General features: G+C 38.1%; 1 protein-coding gene and 1 non-coding gene across 4 annotated transcripts in view; both read right to left on the reverse strand.

Moving 5' to 3' along the window:
• Positions 1–18,788, reverse strand: part of RAPGEF4 (Rap guanine nucleotide exchange factor 4) — a 260,359-nt gene extending 241,571 nt beyond the window's left edge. For 2 of the 3 annotated variants that reach the window (XM_016135049.2, XM_016135040.2), the window contains exon 1: positions 18,645–18,786. In XM_016135049.2, coding sequence (XP_015990535.2) covers positions 18,645–18,709 — 65 coding nt within the window. In that variant the 5' untranslated portion in view covers positions 18,710–18,786. Of the gene's footprint in view, positions 1–18,644 lie in introns of all 3 variants that reach the window. The other variant, XM_036236020.1, reaches the window with a different exon arrangement.
• Positions 9,124–9,226, reverse strand: LOC118614444. The gene has a single exon (XR_004956048.1). It is a non-coding gene; the product is annotated as a U6 spliceosomal RNA (small nuclear RNA).
• Positions 18,789–22,993: the final 4,205 nt, after the last annotated feature.

Here is a 22,993-nt window from a genome sequence, read left to right on the forward strand (position 1 = left end):
TTCTGTTGTTTTAAGCCACCCAATTCATGGCAATTTGTTACAGCAGCTATAGGAAACTAATGCATGGTCACACAGAAATTCACTATTCCAAGCCAAATTCATAGGTTCACATTCAGTGCTGGCTCTAACTCTTTTGTAAAGCTGACCAAATTGCCAAGTGCCAGATTTTCATGAATTTGCTTTTTCCACAAAACTGAAAGCACTCTGGACTTTTCTCGGTCTCCATGACCAAAGAGAAGGCACCTTAGACAGATGCAATGTCCACACATCATAGTTTGATTCCCCAAAGGTGTCCCCACAAAAAGGCAGTGTAGGTTGAGGCTTTTTCACAGGCATCTGAAGAGGCCTAGCTGTATCCAACAGGATCTGGACTCACTGCTGCCCTTTTATTGGACAGAAGAGATCATTATATCATTCACCCACATCTTGTCACGCCCATCTCATCTGAATATCCATTTAAAATCCAAACAAAGTAAAAGCAGGGAATTCCCCAACCTGTGTAGGCGTGCAGGATTTTTGGATGGTACTTCTGCAGGTACCATGTTTATTCAACTATCAAATAAAATTTTACTTACCACCCACTTTGTGTAGGACGTGTGTAAGATGTATAAAGTGTATTTACTGGTGAACAAGAAATACTTAAATCACAAAATCGAAGTTAGTATTACTTTTTTATAAATTGAGCAGTATTTCCATTAATTTGTACACAACTTCTTTCTTAGCATGACCAAAACTACCAAAAAAGGGCACATGAATACGTATGCATTTCAAATTTTATAACTTATACCAACATACAAGGGATCTTTTAAAAGGACAAACTAGTCAATATTTTTCTTACATAAAAGTTCAAAAGTCGACATTAATTATGTATAACAAATTCCTTCAAAAAATCTGCTTTTATTATCTAGCCATAGAAATTTATGGGTCACTTTTTCCTAATGTATATATCACTGAGTCAAAATAATCAATTCGCCATGGATATATTTCTAGAAAAATGGGGGCTTTCAACAGCAGAAAGTTCATCGTCTGGATGAGATAATAATCAAACGTATTGAAACATGGCTCTCACACAGAAACAATAATTTCTTAAAGGATACTTTATGAAAATTTTGTTCGATGCATATTAATTTGTTACCCTTACATCAAGCAATGTACTATGTGTGGCCATGGTGCTGGGGCTCCTTCCTGAGAAGGGAACAGAGCGCATGCCCTTATGGAAGTTATCTGGGATGCAGGCACTGGACGAGTCAGAGAAGAGTTTAATATTTTCATATGTGCCATGAAGGACCAGGTTAAGCTGTAGGAACACACAGGGGGTCCTAAGTTTGGGAGATCAGATTTTTCCCATGAAAGAAGTAAACAGAAGCAGGAGAAGGGGAGAGAACAACAGAGGGCCATATGTATTTAGTGGGAGAAATGGGGAGAATTAAATCCATTTGTTCAGAACTAGAAGTCTGTAGTTATCTTTTTAGCAGCACTTTTTCTTCGGTAAACTGGGTAGTTACAATTTCACAACTGCCATATGTATCAAAAGCAAATGTACACCGACTAGAAAATCATTTACGGAGGCATACTATTTCCTGAGAGATGTTTTCCAGGACATGGCAACCAATGAGCCATATGTTGTTTATTTGTTAATCACTTGCCGACTCTGGCTTTATTGATAATATCACTTCTGAGTTTCACAGCAGCCTGCATGCCTCAGCTGTGATAGTTTGCTTCCTTGCCGTTCCGTATTTATCACAGCGATGTGGACTCCATTATTTCCTCCATCGATTATGAAGAAATAACACCCTATATTTTCATAATTGTATTCATAAAATCCCACCTCTTGCCCTCTGCACCTCTATATTCATCTTTCTGTACCTGGACTTTCCCATTTACCCACATTTTAGGTGGACGATCTCATTCCAGTTTAAGCCACAGGCTGTGCATTTGCCCCACACATTTTGTGTGAGAGATTTTATTTTTGTTTTCATTCCTGCCGTCTTCTTCGTAACATTCCAAGATCTGGCAGAGTCTGCAACCCACCCATCTCCAACCAGGCTGGAAAACAGACCTATTATCCATGTCATCTGTGAGATATAACACTTCAAACGCAAACCTAGATTGTGCTCTTTTTCCTAATGTTTTGTTAACATGATATGATCTACCTGGATACTTAGAAACATCTTCACTTGCCTTCAAGACATTCTATATTCCCTTGTTTTCCTCTTATGTCATTGGTCACTGCTACACAGCTTCTTTTGCTAGCTACGCCCCCTTCCCCTGAGCTCTTATTGGAGGATGGCAGGGCTTAATCTTTGTCCCCTTTAACACACTTCCTTGATGTTCTCCACTCATGGGTTTATATATTATCTATGTATTAATAATTCTCAAGTTTATAACTTCGGCTCAGTCTGTTCTTCCAAATTTCAGAGTCGCACATCCAGTTCCCTATTCACCATCTCCAACTGAATGTCTAACAGACATCTCAAACTCAGTACGTCCAAAATAGAACTCAATCCCTTCAAGTCTGTCCTATCTCTATCTCTAGCCTTCAAAACAAATGGGTTCATATTCTTTTCAATTGCCCAGGCCCAAAAACTTTAGAATTATCCTTGACTCCTCTTCCTCACACATTCCTACATTCAATTCACAAGCAAGTCTGACTGGTTCTACCTCCAAAATGTACATGTCTTCTTCTCACCATCTCCACTGCTGCCACTCTGATCCGAACCACCATCATCTTTCACTTGGATCACTGCAATAGCTTCCTAATAGGTCTCTCTTTTTCCATCATTTCCCTGTTCGGCACAGCATCTTCTTGACATTTCTATCATAGTGATTTTGTAAGAACAAGTCAGGTTATGCCATTTTCTCCTCAAAACCCTACAGTGGCTCCCTATTTCACTCGGAGTAAAAGGCAAGTCCTTTATAATAGCTATCAAGTCCTACATGATCTGCCCTCATTCTCTACCTGACTTCCTCTTCTAATCTTCCCCTTAGTCACTTCACTCTAGCCTCAATAGCCCCCTCACTGTTCCTTGAGCAATCCATACACACACCAACTCCAGGGCTTTTGCACTGGCTGTTCCTATTGCCGTGATATCCTCATCCTAAATATATGCTTGGTTCACTCCCTCATCTCTTTGCTTAAATCACTTTCCCACCAAACCATATTCTGACCAACTTATTTAATATTACAACCTTTACCACCCCCACTAGCACTTCTAATCTCTTACTGGGCTCTACTTATTTTGGTTGATTTTTTTTTTCTACAGTACATATTACTTTCAACTGTAACATGTAAATTATTTATTATGTCTGTTGTCTTTTATCTATTTTCTCTGTTAGGATGTAAGATCTAGAAGAGCAGGAATCTTGTTTTGTTCAGTGAAGAATCCTAATCACCAGAAGATGTTTCTTAAGCATTCAATAAATATTTGTTGAAAAAATAAATTAGTCTCATTACACTAATGTCTCAACTATTCAGAGGATATTTATCTGGGAATCTCAGTTATTAAGAAAAAAATCATATATATGAGATCATATAGCAAGAAAGTTTAAAAGGCTTTATATAACCAAAACGAAAGCCTTAAAATACTAGAACTCTGAAATTCACACACTTTACTCAAAAGAGCAATCTTCAGGGGCAAAATGCATGCACTTGTATTACATATACAGCTCTAATAAACCTAGTTAACCTGAATTCTAAGTCCAAAGAATGGGAAACAGATACGTTTGTGCAAGAGAGGGAGATAGGACAGGCACCTAGAGGCAGCAAGCAAGAAGCAACAGCTTCTGGGGAGTAGAGAAGAGTCAGGCAAATAAAACAAAAATAAACAAAACTAAAAAAAAAAAAAAGCAACACTGGGGGCATTTGGTGTTGAAACAAATCATCCACATACTTCGAAATTACCATATTGTGACACGGGATGCTAATTCAGCACACTAAGCCTCAATCATCAAGTAAAGGAAAAATGATATTCAGTATGCTTTAGAAAAGTAGTCATATTAAATATCACTTATAAATACCATTGCCACCAGAATTATTAAATTATATCAAGTTTTGAAGAATAAATGGGATAAATTTGTATGAATTTAATTTCTCTATGATCTGGATAATTAAAGACTTGCCATAAATAACTCTACTGTTTGGCTTTCAGCCATTTGCTTACTGTTATTTATCAAGAAATTAATCTTGTGTTCTAAAATATTGCACCCCGATCGACTAAGATTTCATCAGGTTTTCAGCACTCTGGGTAATCTGAGGTTCTTAAATTTAGAAACCATGTACAAAAAATCTTCAATTTGCCTAAATGCTTGGGAAATGTTATGTCCTGGGTAGGTATGGTAGGATTAGGGTTTGTTTAGAAGGCACACATCTATCCATGTGACTAGAAAAAGAGCCACCAGGCAGATATTCTTCTTGTGTGCATTTCATCCTGATTTCCTTTGAGTTAAGGCTGTGACATCTCTAGGAATTCTAATATAAACTACAAACATTTCTGCAAGGTTTAGCACGTTAGCTCAAATTGGCCTCTGAAAAAATGAATGCAAAATAAAGAAGTATAAAGTGCCCTACCATTCTGTGTCCACCTCCAGGTATGGGCCAAGGTATCTGTCCTACTTGTCCTATTTAAGAGATTGGCCTCTGAGAGAGGTACAAGATAGAGCTCAGGGAAAAAATGGTAATCCAAAGAGACTGGACAGAGAGGGAGACTAGACACAATCAACTGGGGATATCTGGCCAAGGCAAATAGGTTGACATGGCTCCTTACATGGCCTCTGGAAGCTCAGGGTAGGAGAAGCAGTGTTAGGGTGAAGAGTTAGAGGAGACTGTCATGCTGGCAATTGTGGAGCACTTGCGCATCCAAACAGCACATAAGGAGGTGAGGTGGCATGAAATGAGAGAGCAGAGAGCTGCAGGAGGGGGCTGGAGCACATAGTTCTCCAGGGTTTTACAGCCATAGATCATCTTTATGGTGATGTACAGGGCTCTGAAAACATTTGGAAAGATCTTACTTAATTTTAGCTTGACATTTCCCAAATTGCTTATCATGAGACATTTTTCCCTTGCACTATCTATTAATATTCCAAGGAACATGCTTGAAACACTGTTACAGTTAAAAAGGAATGGGTTTCATCGCATTTGGTTCCTGGCACTTACCAGCTGTGTGACCCTGGACAAATAATTTAACTTTTTCAAACTTCAGTTTCCTTATTTGTAAAACATAAACAATAGCAGCTATCTTACTGTCTTGATGAAAACTTATTTGAAGATGTCAAAATCTTAAATCTCTTTACACACATTAACTAATTTTAGTGCTACAGCTATCTCTATCATAAGGAAGTAAGCTTATGATAAACACAGGGAAAGCTTAATATGAAAAGTTATAGCAGTATTGATAATGGCAATAATCATTTTTAAATGTGTTAACTGTCTAACAAGAAAAATAGCCATAGGAGCCATATGATTTCAACCAATAAAGGTTATATTTACAAAGGATTTTTAATAACCTAGAAAAATGATCATCCTATAATGTTAATTTTAAAGAGGAATGAAGTTTTAAAATATGAGCTCAAACAAGAAAAAACACTCATAAGAAAAATACTGTAGAAAAACACACTAAGATTTTAAGATGATTTATTCCCAGTATAGGGTTTGTAGGACTATAATAATTATAAGCCAGAAATTCTTTGGTTTTGCCCCAGTTAAAATAAAGTTTAAATCATAGTCCATTACCTTTCATAAGCTCCTGTCATTTCCTTCTGGGAAAGAGAAGGGCCTGTCAATACATGTCAACTTGTAACACTCTAAGAAAGAAGCAGAGGGTGTGTGAATATTGTCGGCTCTCAGCTGCAAGCCAGCAACAGCTCTCACAAACCAAGGGAAAAGGAAGGGTTGTGGCAGTAGCAACTACATCATGTGTCACGGCAAAGAGTCGTGCTGTCTTCTGTCTTCCAGAATTGTTTTAGCATCTAAACATGAATAAGCATTTTAAAAAAGTGTTTTCTTTTCCCTCTATAATTTCCTTCGTTACTCATTTTTCACTTTTAAAAATCTTTTTTTAATTCTCTCAAAATAAGTTCTATGAGATAACTCCCATCAATAAAGTTTCTGCTATATAATTATAGCAATAAGTAGATTTTAGCACATAAAATCAATTTTTTGCCTGTGCTGCTTATCTAGATACAAAAGAAATAGATTCAAATGCTATTCTATTTGTGGAGGCATTCTTATGTGGCAGAATTTGACTGCAAAACTCTCTACTGGTAGATAAAAATCAATAGTAGGCAATACATAAAAGAAAAATTAATAAGTCAAAGTTAACTCAACTGAAATGGAAAGAAGAAAATCCCCCTTTTAGACAGTTTTCCAGCATTTTTCAAATCATTCCATCTTACTGTTTAGTTTATTACCATCCACTCTCTGTTCTCTCTAATACGTATATTCTTTCCCTAAAAGTGGTAAATAAAATATACGTATTTTAAAATTATTTCAATTTTGCAATTGACTACTTTATGATTCTCTTTCAGATATTCCAAAACAATAAATTCCAGGCTTAAGTCATGTTCATTTTTGATTTCTGTAAGCTCCTCTGAGGAGCAGTTTTCTTGCTCTTTTGGGCAATTTAGATAGTTAGGGTTAGGACTTCTAATGATAGAGACAAAAAAAATGAATTATCTAAGCACAAAGTTTTTTTTTTTTAATGAGCTTTCCTTTGATAGCCATAATCTGTTAAATGTTGAATTCTAAAATGAACCTCTAAAATAGTTCAGATAAATATCCAGTGAAGTGCTGAAAAGGTAGGAAGTAAAGTAACAGAGATAATGTAAAATTCAATGGAGGAAAAGATAAGGGGCAGTCACAAACTGATAACGTACAGTTGCAGCACACGCAGATGAAAGAGCACGATAAAATTGCATTCCCATTCAACCAGCTGGCATCCAAGTTCGGCCCTGCTTTAAGATCTGCCATCTAGATGAAGCTGCCTTATTATATGGTCCCGTTGGTATTTTCTGTAATTGCTCATTTTTGTATCAATAAAGGACTCCCCTACTTATGCTCTGATGATCTGGATAATTAGACAGGGATTCCTAGTCTAAGTATTTAAATTATTTTCAGTAAACAAAATGTAAAACCTGGTTACTGACTAGAATAGTACCTAATTCTACAAATCAGACCTTTAAATACCACCAGGGAATATTTGCAATGAGTCTGCTGCAAGTGTGGCACCTTAACATCACCAGAGACTTACTATTCTCCAACGATCTTCAATTTCTGACGTGAAAAAATTTACAAACATATTGCCATATCATTTAATTAGTCGATAAGGAGAGTATAAGAATTCAATACAAAAACATTATCAAAAGGCAAATGGTGAAATAATGATGGAAAATTGTTTAAAATAATGAAAAAATCTTTAAAATGAGAAATTGTTGGAGTTTCTAGGTATCCCAGACCATTTTCTTGCTGTGGTACATTTGTCTGAGGGGCCTGTCTTAGAGAACACTAACCCTGCAGGGGAGCCAGATAAATTCATTACCGATAAAAACTAAACTAGCTGAACATGAAACCCAAAAGTCCATTCGTAGAATGGGGATGTTGGTACCACCATCAGTCAGCTATCAGCATCCACAGCCAAACGCGCATATAACTTGAGAACCTCATTTAAATAACAGTACTTTTCTTGATCTGTATGACATTTATCAGTCCTCTAGGGGTAGCTTTCATTTCCCTCAAAAATTACAATAAAGAAAAACTAAAGTGAACAGTATTTTAAATATATTTAAATAATAATATTTAAAGGATAAACCAAAATTTCAAAATTTATTCCTTTCAACTGTTTCTTGAAGTTACCTTTGTCTATTTCATTAACAAAAACAATAATATACTGTAGGCACTTTCTCCAAATGAGGCCTAGTAACCAAACAAAAGTGGGGTACCATATTTATTCAGCCCGTATCCTCACACCAGGTACCAGCCCCACTCCTGTTCTCTAAAATACCTCATCTGCCTAGTTAGTAAAGTATGAAAAACACTGATTTAAATTCACACTATGGGGCCTCTCAGTTTATTCAAGGTCTTTGCTCACATTAGTTCCGTTACTTCCGCATAAGGACCTACAAGTACCCTCTAAAATAAGACCACTTCTCGATTTCTTCTCCTTTCCTCTGCTTTGTTTCCTTTCATTGGTTTTATCACTCTCTGACATTGTAGTATAGATTTGTCTATTCTCCTTCTCTATCACTCCGTATCTTCCTATCTTTGGCCTCATTGATTTTACTTAGAACCTGACCTTTCCCGTTTTGTTCACTACTATATTCCTTACCACCTGGAACAGTATCCAGCCCACAGTAGTTACTCAATAGTTTTTTGAAGGACTGACTGAACTAATTTATGTCTTCCCAACTAATATTGAAATTCATGAAGTTAGGGGCCTTGTAGATTCTCCTCACTAGCCAATCCCTACCAAAAGTCTCTGGCACATGGAAAACAGAGAGTCAAATCTCTAAATGAATAAATGAATGAACCAAAGGAAAGTAGATGACTAATGTACGATCCTTTTACTACAGCACATTTGGGTTGAAGGAGGAGGAAAAGAGCACGAGGCAGGGAGGAGACAGAAGAGTGACAAAAGCAGGGGCAAGAGACACTGAAGAAAGGACTTTCTTATATCCCAAAAGTTCGTTTAAACAGTTGATAAAGAAAACGTGTAACATTCAAGACCTCAACTTTTCCTGCAGCATGTTCAACAACCAACCAATCAATGACTAGAAGAATAAAGCTGCAGAACCTGAACACCAGGCCAGGCACTTATGCCTTCATTTGGACTTTAAACAGAATTGAAATTTCATATACAAAATCAAGACTCAAATTTTTAAGTTCCAAGTAACTTCTGCTTACCATCCAAGATCTTTTCTATTGTTTTCGACATCTCTAAAAATTAAGCTTTTTCTAAGAGCCTTTAAAAATTATTTCCCCATTTATTTATTTTTAAGAACTTTTTTTTCAGTTGTAATTGGCATACAATATTATATTAGTTTCAGGTGTACAGTGTAGTGATTAGAGATATATTTAACTCACAAAGTGATCACCCCAATAAATTTAGTGCCCATCTGCCCCCACACATATTTAAAAATATAGAACACCTCACGAATTTGCAAGTCATCCTTGTGCAGGAGCTATGTTAATCTTCTCTGTAACATTCCAGTTTTAGTATAAGTGCTGCTGAAGCAAGCATTCCTCATTTACTTAAATAAAAGAGAGGTTCTTGAACTTTTGGTCAATTATAGGTAATAATCCTATAGGTCAAGTCATCCTATTTGATATGGTTACATTTTACAATTTTATTCTATGAAAGTGTTTTCAGAAAATTATGTTACTCAAAGCTAAGCATTTTAAGGTTCAGGGCATTGACACAAGTTCTTTGATTTCCATGGTAACAATTATAGGGTCCATGCTCTGTGGCATAACCTGTGGACTCTTGACCACTATTTATTAGAGTATTAGAGCGGCACCAACATTCCTTCTTCAGAAGAAACCCTTGCCCCGACATCCTCACAAGAAAGGCTGGTCCACCATTAAGACATAGATCTTTGTTTGGCTATCAAATGTGGATACAATTTTCCCCCAGTTTAACAGAGTCCAAAGTCATATTACTCTCCATCTAACCAACAACACAGAATAGCAGCACTCCACGTATCTATCGGGAAATGTTACTTCAAAGTCATTGTTGCCCAATTTTAATAATTATTAATAGCTCAGATGTGGAAAACAATGTTTATGGAGTATTTCTTGAAAGAGAAGTGATCCTTCAATTTGAAAATATCCTAAAATATATCCTGGGATTAAATCAGACCATCAGAAAGCTGTCTATTAGATTGGACCCCTAGGAAAAATATTCTCCTTTAATGTCCTTTTGGCATTATGCTATCGAGATATATTGAGAAGCCTGTGAAACCCATTGCTGAATTCACTGTTGGGATGTTGTTCATCACACTGCACAACATCTTCTTCATGAGGCTGAGGATATCAATAGGTTCCAGTATCAGCCTAATTGTTCTTCTCTGTCAAAAAATGTTTTTGTTTGCAAATATTGAATACTAAAATAATTGTATCTCCTTTTTTTGCTATTCATGAGAAATTATAGCATCGATGCTTATATTTGAAAAGAGAAAACATTTTTAATTAATTATCTAAATATCCATTTTAAGAAGGCAGAAAAAGAATAAGTTAAAGCCAAAATAAATAGAATAAAGGGGAGAAAGGGCACAGAAATCAATGAATTTCTCAAACAATAAATAAAATCAACTAAAAGTTTGTTCTTTTCAAAGATTAACAAAATTGAGAGGCTCTTAGAAAGACTGATCAAAAAAACAGAGAGCAGACACAAATTACTAATATGAGGTATGAAAAAGAATATCGCTACATATCCTAGACATTAAAAGATTAATAAGGAATACTATGAAAAATTTTATTCCAACAAATTTAATAACTTAGATGAAATGAATAAAATTCCATAAGATAACTTATCAAAACTGACACAAGAAGAAATAGAAAATCTGAGTAGTCCTCTCTCAAAGAGATTGAATTTGACCTCAGAAAACTCCTGGGCCAGGTCATAACTATAAAACATTTTTTAAAAATAACATTAACATTACACAGCTTTTTTCAAAATAAAGAAAAGAAAAAACAGAAGAAAAAATGTTTCCTGATACAAGGAAGTCCATTCTCACTCTTCTTGTTCAGCTTTATCCTGAAAAGTCTCACCAATGCAACAAAGAAATAAAAATAAATAATACAAGACACAACGATCCAAAAGAATAAAACTTCCAGTATTGTCTACGTAGAAAATCCTGAGGAATCTACAAAAAAACTATGAGAACTAAATAACTTTCCTAAAGTTACACCATTAAAAATCAGAACTGGAATTTGAACCAACACGGTCTTGCTCCCAAACTCTTAGCCCCTACATTATGCTCTCCACTTAGCAAAGACCATGTGGCTATATTTGCATTTGCCCACAAACACAGCCATTAAAGTAGGTCTTTGGAGCCTAACATGACAATTTGGAAATAGAGATTCAGAAAATTTAATAACTTTGCCAAGATTGCATGGTGAAGAGGCATAGGTGACAGAGTTTGAATCCAGGTCTGGCTAACCCTAAAACAAAGCCAATTTGAAAACATTGTCTTACAGATTGGAAGCAGGAAACAATGAGAAGATTCAGATCCAGATGATAAGGCCCTGAAATGAAGGCATAAACTATAAAGGCCAAGAGAAGAATGGTGGCTGGTTAGGTATCGAAAGGGATATAGACAGAGAAGATACAGGTAATTTCAAAGTTTTGAATATGAGACTAAAAGTGTCATTAATAACATAGGAAAGTAAGGAGAAGAAACCAATGGAGAGAAGAAAGATAAAGTCAGTTTCAGACAAATTGAATATCAACTTGTTAAGAACAGTTTTGACAACAGATAGAAAACCTAACAAAGAGTGGTTTCCAGAAGTAGGATCTGTTTTTTCATGACAAAATGAAAAATCTGAAGGTAAGCAACTATTGATCTAAATTTAGCAGCTGAACAAAGTCAAAATTAGAGTCTGTTTCTCCTGGCCCTTCCTTCTGGGATTCCATAAGCCGATCTTCAAGCAGTAATTCCAGGCAAAAAGAAGAGAAGAAGTGAATATCAAATACGTGTATCTTTTATCAGTAAAGAAACAACTTTTTGGAAGCCTCTAGTAGACTTCTGCTATATCTCAGCCAGGATTGTGCCACATGGACACCTAGTCCCAAGAGAGACTAGGAGGATAAGTATTTTGTTTTTCCAGCCTCCCTATAGCAGAAGTAGGTGAAGGAAAACAATGTCTGCCCCACAATATTAATGGGACATTGATGTGGTAATATCCAACAGAGAGACAAAAATGCATCTGGTTTGGAAGATAAACCAAGGATATAGAGTTTAAGTAATCTGTATCATTAAACACAGGAAATGGATGAGAGCTCCGAGAAAGGGCACGTGTGAAGAGAAAAGAGGGCAGTAACAGCACTTTGTTTTTCTTTTTCTGCAGGGGAAGCACATGGATACAGCTGAGTATACACTATACCCAGGTGCCTCCACTCCAACCAGTCAGATTGTTTGCTTTCATACATTTGGCTGGGTCTTTCTCTGTCATCCTCCCCACCTAGTTATTTCCATCCTCTTTTTCTTCAGCATCTCAGCACACCCAAGGTAGTCTTCCTTCTCCCTTTTCCTCTCTCTTATCTGGATAGCTCACTCTTCACTGCCACTGTTCATGATACAGGAAGATGGATTTAAATCTAACAAAAGAAAAACTAGCTTCCCTGGGTTTGAGAAGGTGGTCCAGGAGAATACCCAGCTACTACGGAAGGGCTATGAAATCTTATAACTTCATAGGAGATTGGAACTGAAAGGGATCTGACAGTCTCACCCTCATGGGAGGAGCTAGAGGTCCATTTGGGGGAATCCAAATTAAAACAAGGAGGCAGAATCTGGTTTGTTGAACACTACCCTTCCTCTGAAGACTCTTTCGGGTTCCGAGGCTGTGTTCAGGAGACCAGGCTGAAGGGCCAAGGTGTGATAGGCCAGGCATCCTTCTCTTAGGCCCATTTACACCATGGGCACACCATCCCCCACATGCCTCCCATCTGAGGGAGACCGACTCTGGCTGAAACTTTTCTAAAATCCTAGGGCAGGTAGAATCAGCACCACAGAATTTAACTCTGATTACAGGGCTGTATTCTAATTGCTGCATATTTATATGCTATGTATTTTGTGTATTCCATGTATTTTGTGCTGCAATGACATGTTCCCCAAGAAGCTACAGATAAGATAGTTGCTTAGCATTAAACTTTAAAAATATTGCTAATATCACAAAAAGAGATCCCTTGACATCACGTGCCTCATGATGGAAGTATATAACACTTCTGTGAAATGTTGTTACAAAAAGTCATATCTAAATCCGATCAAGCCCTAAATCCACATACCAATTTATAGGAAATATGGAAAACAAAGGGCTATATTAAAAGACACCACGGGGTATAATTAAAATTCAAGCTATGTAAAAAATACCTGTTTCTTCAACAAACTTACCACAAGGAAGAAAATGAGAAAGAAAATCCATAGATTTAAAAAGACTTGATGACATATCTTATTTGGATCTTAATACAAACAAACTGCAAAAAAGAAAGTTAGGAGCTAAATGGAGAAATTTGAACACTGATTGGATATTTAGTTATATTAGGAAACTAATGTCAAATTTTTAATGTGTGAAAGTGCTATTGTTTTCTTTATAAAGAATCTTTATCTTTTAGAGATATATAATGAAATATTTACAGATGAAATAATACTATGTCTGTGATTTGGGTCAAAATAATCCTGGGAGTAGCAGGGGGTGAATGGAGTATAAATAAAACAAGACTGGCTGTGAGTTGATAATTGTTGGAGGGAGTGGGAAGAAGTACAACAGAATTATCATACTGTTCCCTCTTTTTATACATTTTGAAGTTTTCCATAAAATAAGTATTTTTAATAATAGAATAGAGCTACGTAATGTCATTTAAAAAAAAAATATTCACCACAGCCAAGAAAACACAGGACAGCAGAGGCAGATGTTGATGGTGCCCATTCAGGCCTTTTCCAAGACAAAGGGACAAGTGAAAGGATTTGCCTACAAGGTTCCAGATGCCACTCCATCCTTAAGGGTGACCATCTCACCCTGATCCCATAAGCACCTTCTACAAGCAGGTCACTGCATTGAAGCTGCAAATAAAATGATGAATAAAACATAGGGACTGACATCAAGTGATGCAAAAAGTACATCAGCAATTGCAATGCAGTCTGACTTGTGTTTTTACCGTGTTGGGCAGAGTGTGCTATGGGAGTACATGTAACGGTCATCTAATTGGAAAAGAGGAAAGCCAAGCTGTCCTGAAGGATTCCCAGAACTAACTTCTGATTATCATTCAATTCCTGAGCTCTGTTATTCTAGGAAGAGAAAAAGCTGGCCAGAAGTTGTAAGTGTCCTGATCTCCTGGCAGCTTTGCTTCTCGTTGTAAATGCACAACATGAACTTCTTGTAATAATTAGGTTTCCCATATGGCTTCCCTAGAGAAGGAATACAGTAGCCAAAGAATGTGAGTGTCCACTTCTCTAATGTAATTTTCAAATTCATGAACTGTCTTCCTGGTTTTTACAGTCTTTGAGAGTTTAATGCCTGTGCATCTGTACCTGAACAATGTGCTGACAAGTCAGGATTCAGAGATTGCAAAACCAGCCCTGAATCCTGAGAACTCACTAGCATCCCTTGGGACCTGCCTGGGTAGACACCAGCCTTCCCCAGCCTTCCTCCTGCTCTGCATGCTTCTTTGATCTTCTCTATTCCTCAAGGGTGGACCCATGTCTGATGTTTCTTTGATATTTGAGTCATCCTCTCTCACCATGTCTGCTACAAAGTATTCTGGTTTTTAACAGATTTGTTCCTTGATTTCTTTTGCTCACATCCAATCACATCAAAATAGCTAACTCGACATGTATGTGGGGATTAAATCAGATGCAAGAACATTGTGTGAGGCACTTTTTAAGTGAAACATTAATAATTTTTAAAAATGTCTCAGCTGTTTTGAAAGATGGCAACCATTTTTACACATCCAAAACATGTTAACTTCATTTCCTGCTTTGGCCTGTGATCACTAGTGGTCCTCAAATAAACTAATCAACTGGGGACCTCCCTGCAAGCTATGCTTCTAACCGAAGAACAAAAAATCAAACATTATAAACTCTTTCCCAAAGACGACTTCTTTTCTCTCCAGTGGTTTCTCTGTCAATTGCTTACCTTCTTTCATCTGTAACAGGATGGCAAACTTTTCTTCCAAGATCCACCTAGTAAATACTTTAAATTCTGTGGGCCACAGAGTGTCTGCTGGTTGCAACTATTCAGCCCTGCCACTGTAGTGTGAAAGCAGCCATAGACAATAAGTAACCAAAGTGAATGTGGCTGCGTTCTAAAAAAACTTAGCTTATGGACATTGAAATTTGAATTTCATATAAATTTCAGGGGTCATGAAATATTAATAGTCTCAGTTTATTTCCAACCATTCAGAACTGTACACAGCATTCTTAACTCAGGAGACATATTGTCGGATCTGGTCCATGGGCCATAGTTTGTGAATTCCTGCTTCATAGTCGTGAATTCCAGTGATGATTCACTGTATATATGTGAATATGTATGGTTCCTTCATAATACTCCCTTACCAATTATAAAAATTATGACTTATAAATAGTTCTTAAATTCACAGCTGGCAAACTTAAAATCTTATGGTAAAAACATTTTCACTAAAATTAAACAACGGTCAGTATAGTAAAAAAAAAAAAAAAAAAATTTACATACCCAAAATCTGAACTAGTGGCTATTATGTAATATGTTTCTAGTTACCATCCCTGCTCAAGAAATATTATAAGATTTTATGAAAGCGGTAAGTTTGTTTTGCTTCAACAATATGTCCACTGAGACTTTTTGCAATATCTTTTTATCCATCCAGTTGTTCAATGCCTTTCTGATTTCAAGGTTAGTATTTGCACACTCTCATCTCCTCCACTCCACCATAGCTCAAGAACTTGGATGCCTGATACATAAGCAGCTTTGGATTTTCTTTCTTCAACCTAATCCACGTATCTACATATTTTTCAACCCCCTCTCCCACATGTAAACTCATATAGTATTGCCTTGTCTAGGATAACTTTCTAGGCACGCCTAACAAACATTTCTAAGGCTTTATTTTCCTCTTCTTGTTTTGACTTTAATTGCATACTTCCATACTCCTGCAGACATTCTACTTTCACTCCCCTTTTTATTTCTAACCCCTGAGCCCTCTTTTTCTAGCTGTCCCCAACAGCTGATACTTGCATAATGCATATATCAAAACTATATTTCCTAGCTGTAAAAAAAGGTCCCAGCATCATATCCCCAAGTAATACATAGGGCCTCAATGTATCATTCCCTCGTTTTTGTGTTTTTGCCTGAAAATGTCCATAATCGAAAATTTAGAAAAATAAAGAATATTTTCCTATACTCTTGGTTTGGTTACAAGAGGAATTTATGGTTGGGAAGAAAAGACATATTTATATGCTACTCCTGTGTGTTTTTGTTCACACTGCTCTCTGTGCCTGGCATGCCCTCTCCCAATTCTCTGTCTGATAAAATTCCCCTTAACTCCAAAGTCCAGGCAGGAACCTGTGGGAAGCATCCCTGCAGAGTTGCCAACTCTCTCCTCCGCATTCCCAAAGCACCTCAAATATCTCCATTAAAGCACTTATTACATTGTGGTTATGTAGCTGTCCTACCCCCACCCACTCCCCAAATCAAAACAAAATTCTCATCATTTTTTTTCTTGCATCCCCAATGCCCAACACAGTACCTAGAATAGGGTATCAAGATTGCATTTCTCAGAAATACTGAGGGCTGTGTCCCACTAAGGAGTGACCTCAGAGGACTTTTTCAGCCCACATCCATCAGCACCCTTAATCTTCCTCTTCCCCTAAAAGAATCAACAATCTCAATAAAAATGCAACTTCAAAACAAGGCCCTCTTACAATGAGATTGCCAGTCCTAAAGTCTCTTCAAAGGAATTGCAGAATCAATGCTGTGGAAAATGGCAAGGTTCTCAACACGAATACCTACATATCACCTAACAGTTTTCAAAGAACTTTCACCATTTTTTTTCCAATTGGATCTACTAATCCTTAGTAAAAAAGTTCCATCCTCATTTTTTTCAGTCACACTGAGAAATAAAAGTAACATGTCCAAGATCAGAACTGGTGATAGCTCTGCACCTAAAAATCTTAACTGTCTGCTCCCCTGCACTCTAAAAACGGAAGGCTCTGTATTTGTGGAGGGTTGTTTTTTTCCCCCTGGTAGATTTTTTCCCCATTATAAATGGTGGTATTAGATTGTATGACTATGTTCTAAAACTCTACTCCAAAAAATAATAATAATAATTTGGGCAGATACACATTATGAAAAGACAGTCAGATATGACCTCTTGTGTTAGCATTACTCTGTGATTTTACCATAAGTACTTATTGACTAAAGGGTTTCCAGTGAATTACTGACTGTTCAAAAAATGGCCTGCCATGCATTTCTGCAAATAGAAACATGTAATCTATTATCTTTAAAATTCACTCATAAGGAAGTACTACTATTTATAGTTTAAGTACAAGAGGCTTGATTTTCTCATCTTTTATAATTCGTCTTTCCTAAACTATTAAATTTAGATTACTAATCACATTAGCAGTCTCTTCCCTTAAACATGCTATTAGTTCCTCTACATAATTCTGTATGATTTAACCATCGCTTCAATTTTTACAATTTATTGCATGTAACTCTTCTAATATTAGTACATATCATTTTAGACATAAATAGGGGTACTGTCTGCCAAAAAAATCTTGCTGCTGTGTGGTAACTGAAAGTAAAAATTATTTTCAGATATATTAAGTTATTCAAATGAGCCACATTTAGCTTTTCTCAAATTACTTTTTTTCAACAAAGGCCTATAATAGTAAAGTACACAGAACATCGCACATAAGATTTTCAACTTTGATCTGGCTACAGATCTGCTAATTGTAAAAACCTCAATATGGCAGAGCACAAAATATTTCACACAAATGCAAATTGAGATATCATGCAGATAGATGCAAGACATGAATCATTACCCTGCTGCATCAAACTCAGAAATGCAGAAGCAGTTCACTGTGCAAGATTTCTTGCTCAGTTCTTAAAAGTTCAGATGCATCACCTTTTAATCAGAGTAATAAACTATAATTGCTAACATACTGTGTAATGCTTACTGCTAAACCCACAATCTGGACAAACAGAAAATTATGCTGTCAGAGCCTGGAAACAATCGCAGTCCGTTGTTAAACACAGTACCTCCTTATATAGAGCTGTCATCGCGAATTACAATGCTCTTTTTACTGTTTCAAATTTTTTTTTAGAGTAAGGGTCTTTTCCTAAGCAAGTAATAAGACGAAAGCAGTCTCCCTCATGACCTTCCTAACACAGACCTTGAGCAAGCGACAGCGGGAGCACGGGCTGAGAAGGCACTAGACAGCTCCACTGGGTCCCTCACACTTTGCTTTCAGAACAACAAAAAAAGGGATGTTACTTTGCACCTGCCTCTCCTCCAACCCCTGCTTAAAACTTAAATTACATTTACTCCTAGTGGTCTGAACTGCTGGACGAAGGTATGAATCTATTCTTCTGTCAGGTGATGCCAAGAGAAGATAACCCCCCACCTGAGAGCAGAGCCTGGAGTTGCGGGATGGGGTAGGGGAGAGAAGGGGCGGGGGACTCGGGAGGCTGGTGCTCTCCCCCCCCCCTCCCCCCCGCCCCCGCACTGCACTGCATTTTCTCCACCTCACGTAAAAACCTTATGCAGGTGTCGCCCCACGAGAAGCAGGGGGCTGTGTCCCCATACATCCCAGATGAGGCCCCTCCGCCCCCTCAGAGACCTTTCTCCCGCAGCTGGGCGGGCTGCGCCCAGGTATGGGGCTGCGACTCTGGGTGGCCCACCCCCCGCGGTCTCTAGGCGGGGGCAGCGCTGCCGGTCCCGGCCCAGCTGGGGCCCTTCGCGAGCTACCTTTTATCTAGACAGGCGATCCACTCGGCGGAGGAGGAAGAATGGGCAGCGTGCGCAGCGACCATGTTGGGCAGCGGCGCGCGGTGTCCGCGGCTGCAGCGACCTCCGGCGCCCACTCTGCCTCTGGGACCGCCTCCCCTGGCCAGCCTCGCCACCAGCCGGCTGCGACAGACAGCCCGCTCGTGGCCTGCCCTGCTGCGGGCTGGGTGGAGGGAGGGGACCTGAGGGGCGGGACGCGGGGACGGGGAGGGCCCGAGCCAGCCACCCGCCCGCCGCTGCACTGCGGCGCCCGGGGGTGGGGAGCCCCGCGGTCCCGCCCGCTGCGGGGAGGGCGCTGGGTGGTGACTCTGAGCGGCCGGCCACCTGCGACAGGTGGCTGCTGCGTCTCAAGGAAACCTGGACCCCACCCTTCACCTCGGGGGTGGGGGGAGGGGGGGATCTGAAGCATGGAGAGAGAGAGAAGATGCCAAGGGCAGGAGGGGGGTGGGGGATGTCAGTGTCTATATATTTTTCATACAGCAAATGCCACTAAAATGGCTGCTGCCTCTGTTTCCTTAGAAACCCGTTAGTCTTCCTCAGCAGCTGTCAAAACTTGCTGGCGGTTTCTTGCTCACCTTTCCTGTTTCCTCGGTAAAAACGGATGAAGAAGAGGGCTGTTATGGCATGGGATGGAAACACCTTCGGCGGTCTCTGCGTGTGGAATCCAGGGGACAGTTTCTCCTGAAGGATGAGGAAGGGCTGGGATGGAATGGAGAGGCTGCATAGGCATGGCTGGAAGCAGGAAGGGGTGACCAGTGGGTCAGAATAGTGACCAGTGGGGACCGAAGGGATGACAAACTGGTCTTGGGTTTTGAGCCTTGGCCCTGATTGGACTTCCATTACTTGCACGATTAAAAGAAACACAAAAGAATGGGGAGAAGTCTAGCCACGAGAAGAACGGAGGCTTAGGGATTAGGGGCCAAGATCTTAAGGTACTTGAGTTAACTTGGATGGTTGGTCCCACCCACCATTCTTTCCATGGCAACAGCGTTGAATGGTCTGTCTACTATCTGTCTCTACTAGGTGTGCACAACAAATGCTAAGCCTAGAAGTTGTTCAGTTACACTCTGCCAAAAATCAAATTATGGTCTGATTGTTTTTTAGAAATTTGAGGACACGTTAAATCTTTTGGACTACTACCAAGCACTGTTTTGATATTTATGGTGTGCTTTTGGGGACAGACAATGGGAAAAGAGTCATAGCATTACTTTCCTCGCTTGTTCCCTCCCTTACCCTCCCTTCGTGTCCCTGCTTACAAGAGGTTCAAAGAAACTGGAGAAAATGAAACAGCATGTGTGTTCTGGCATGCTCCTCCAAAGTTTTTGCCATTTTCCCTCTGCTCCATAGCCAGGATCTGGTTTCAGACCAGCCACCGTTCCCTCAGCAACAAACACTTCCCTGCTCAGTGCTCGTCCCACAGTTGACCTTCATCAGGTTAATTTCCATCATGTTTAAGATAAATAACAATTAAAATGTTACACTGTATAAAGATTGCCAAAGGCACTTATTTTGTTTCTTTTTATGATAGAGGTATGAACTAGTAAACAGGTCTCATATTTATTAAAATTAATTTTTAAAGGCATCAAAGAGCTTTTGAGATGTTTCAAGGTCACCAAATGCTTTCTCAAAATGCCTTTACTCAGAATTCTTATAGACAAGAAGCTAAAAGGAAAAAGGACTACATATGATCTATCATTACCAGAGGCTCAGAGTGGCCATAGTTTTCGGCCATGATGTCTAACAGTCATCATTTATTGAACATCTGCTGAGTTTCAGATACTGTGCAGAGTTCTCTACATATGTTATCTCGTTTAATCTTCAGAACAGTTTATGAAGCAGAGCCAGGACAGATATCCAGGACAATACTCCACAAGAAGGGACAAATATCTCTGAAAATGTGATAAAACACAGAAAATTATGTTTATCAGTATTTTCTGTTGATTTGGGTTGAAAGGAAGACTCTGATGAGCTGCTTAGAGTAGAAGTGAGACCTCAAGTTGTCTAACATGCATTTTAAGAAACGTAGGTCTAATGAACTGCAAGGTCTTTGTATTGCTCTGTATTCCTCTAAATAGAAGTTGAAATTTTATTTAAAGAATATTCTTTTGAAAGGGCCCCAATGATCATTAGCTTGCTCAAAGTCCACACATATCCTCATCCAGCCCTGGAAGTAGGTTCCAGTAACTCCAATATATTCACTAGGACATTGAGCATCAGGAATGTTGATACCTTGCTCAGGGACACTTTAGCTACTGAAGCCAGTGGGGGGTGGGGGAGGGGCAGGGGCTAAACCAGATTCAGGTCTGAGTTTAAAACCCTCACACATCAGTGATGGTGCCACTGGTTTGGTCAATAGAATAAAAGTAGAAGGCATGTCAAAAATATCTGCCCGCATAAGAACAAAATGATTATAATTTTTTATGCAGAAATAGGAAAACTTGAGAGGAATAAGGATAAAAGAGATGTTTGAAATGTCAGGAATAGCCTTACTGTTCTACAGATTATTGTCATGGTCTGAAAAGGATTTGTTTATTGGTCAGGAACTACACAAGTAGAAGTTGTTAATGGTTATACTATGATAAAGAGGAAGAAAATAAGGGATTTTGCTTAGTTTTGAAGGGAAAGACAAAGAACCAAAGAAGATTCTTTTCCTTTCTTTAAAAGAACATAAATCAAGCTGGACCAAAAAGATTACATATTTTATGATTCCATTTATATAAAATGTTCAGAAAAGAAAAGTTTATAGAGGCAGAAAGTAGATTAGGGATTGCCTAATTCTGGAAGGATGAGGATGAGGAGTGACTGCAAATGAGCCCAAAGAATATTTTTGGAGTGATGAAAATGTGCCAAAATTGGATTATGGTGATATGATGCGCAACTTTGTAATTTTAACAATCACCAAATGGTATATTTAAAAATGAGTGAATTTTGTGGTATGCAAATTACATCTCAATAAAACTCTCAGTAATTTAAAAATTAAACCTGTCATGGGGGGGGGCAAGAATGTGTATTGATCTTTGGGAGGGAATTATAGAAGAAAATTATAGAAGAAAAAGTAAATATCCCCCATAATTCCACCACTTAGAAATATTACTAATACATTGGTGCATTTCATTCTAAATTTTCTATTTTAAAAAGATACAATCATACATACACCCATAAACACATGCATGCATTTATTTCTGTATGGATGTGTGTAAATACATGTACAGTAGTCCTGCAGTTTCTCTTTCTGTAGTTTCACTTTCCCAGGATTGACTGCAGTCCAAAAAAATTAAATGGAAAATTCAGAAATAAACAATTTGGAAGTTTTAATGTGCACACCATTCTGAGTAGAGTGAAGTCTCTCATTGTTCAGATTTGTCCCGCCCACAATGTAGATTTTCCCTTTGTCCAGTATATCCACACTGTATTCTCTCCTGGCCTGATAGTGACATAGTAGCCATGTTGGTTATCAGGTCAACGTGGTATTACACTGCTTGTGTTCAGGTAACCTGGATTTTACTTAATAATGGCTCCAAAGCACAAGAGTAGTGATGCAGATACAGGCAATTCAGATACGCCAAAGAGAAGCCATAAAGTGCTTCCTTTAAGTGAAAAGTTCTTGACTTAAGAAAAAAAATGTCTACTGAAGTTAGTAAGATCTACAGTAAGAAAGAATCTTCTACCCTTGAAGAAAAAAGAATTTTGCTATCACACCTCAAACTGCAAAGACCATCACACAGAGATTTTATCATCACACGTCATCACAAGAAAGGTAAGTACAGTAAGATTTTGAGAGAGGAAGAGATCACATTCATCTAACTTTTATTACAGTATATTATAATTGTTCTATCTTATTATTAAGTATTGTTGTTAATCTTGTGCTTAATTTATAAATTTAACTTTATTATAGGTATGTATGTATAGGGAAACAACCATAACTTTGTATGGAGTTTGGTACCAACTGTGGTTTCAGGCATCCACTTGGGATCTTGGAACTATCCCCCATGAATAAGGGTGGGTATTTATACAGACTTGAAAGCATTTATATTTTATAGGCTATTTTTCTACTTTGAATGGAAAAATGCTTAATATGTTTTTTCAAATCCTTATTAAATTTTTGACTGGCTACAAAATATTATGTATGGAAATAACTTAAACTCTTTTAATTAAGATATATGGTTGACATGTTACATTAGTGTCAGGTGTGTAACAATGATTTAATATTTGTATATATAGTGAAATGACCACAATAAGTCTAGTTAACATCTATCACCATGTATAGTTACAGATTTTTTTCTTGTGATGAGAACTTTTGAGATCTACTC

The sequence above is a fragment of the Rousettus aegyptiacus genome, unplaced genomic scaffold (assembly GCF_014176215.1).
Source record: "Rousettus aegyptiacus isolate mRouAeg1 unplaced genomic scaffold, mRouAeg1.p scaffold_m13_p_2, whole genome shotgun sequence".
NCBI classification, from domain to species: domain Eukaryota; kingdom Metazoa; phylum Chordata; class Mammalia; order Chiroptera; family Pteropodidae; genus Rousettus; species Rousettus aegyptiacus.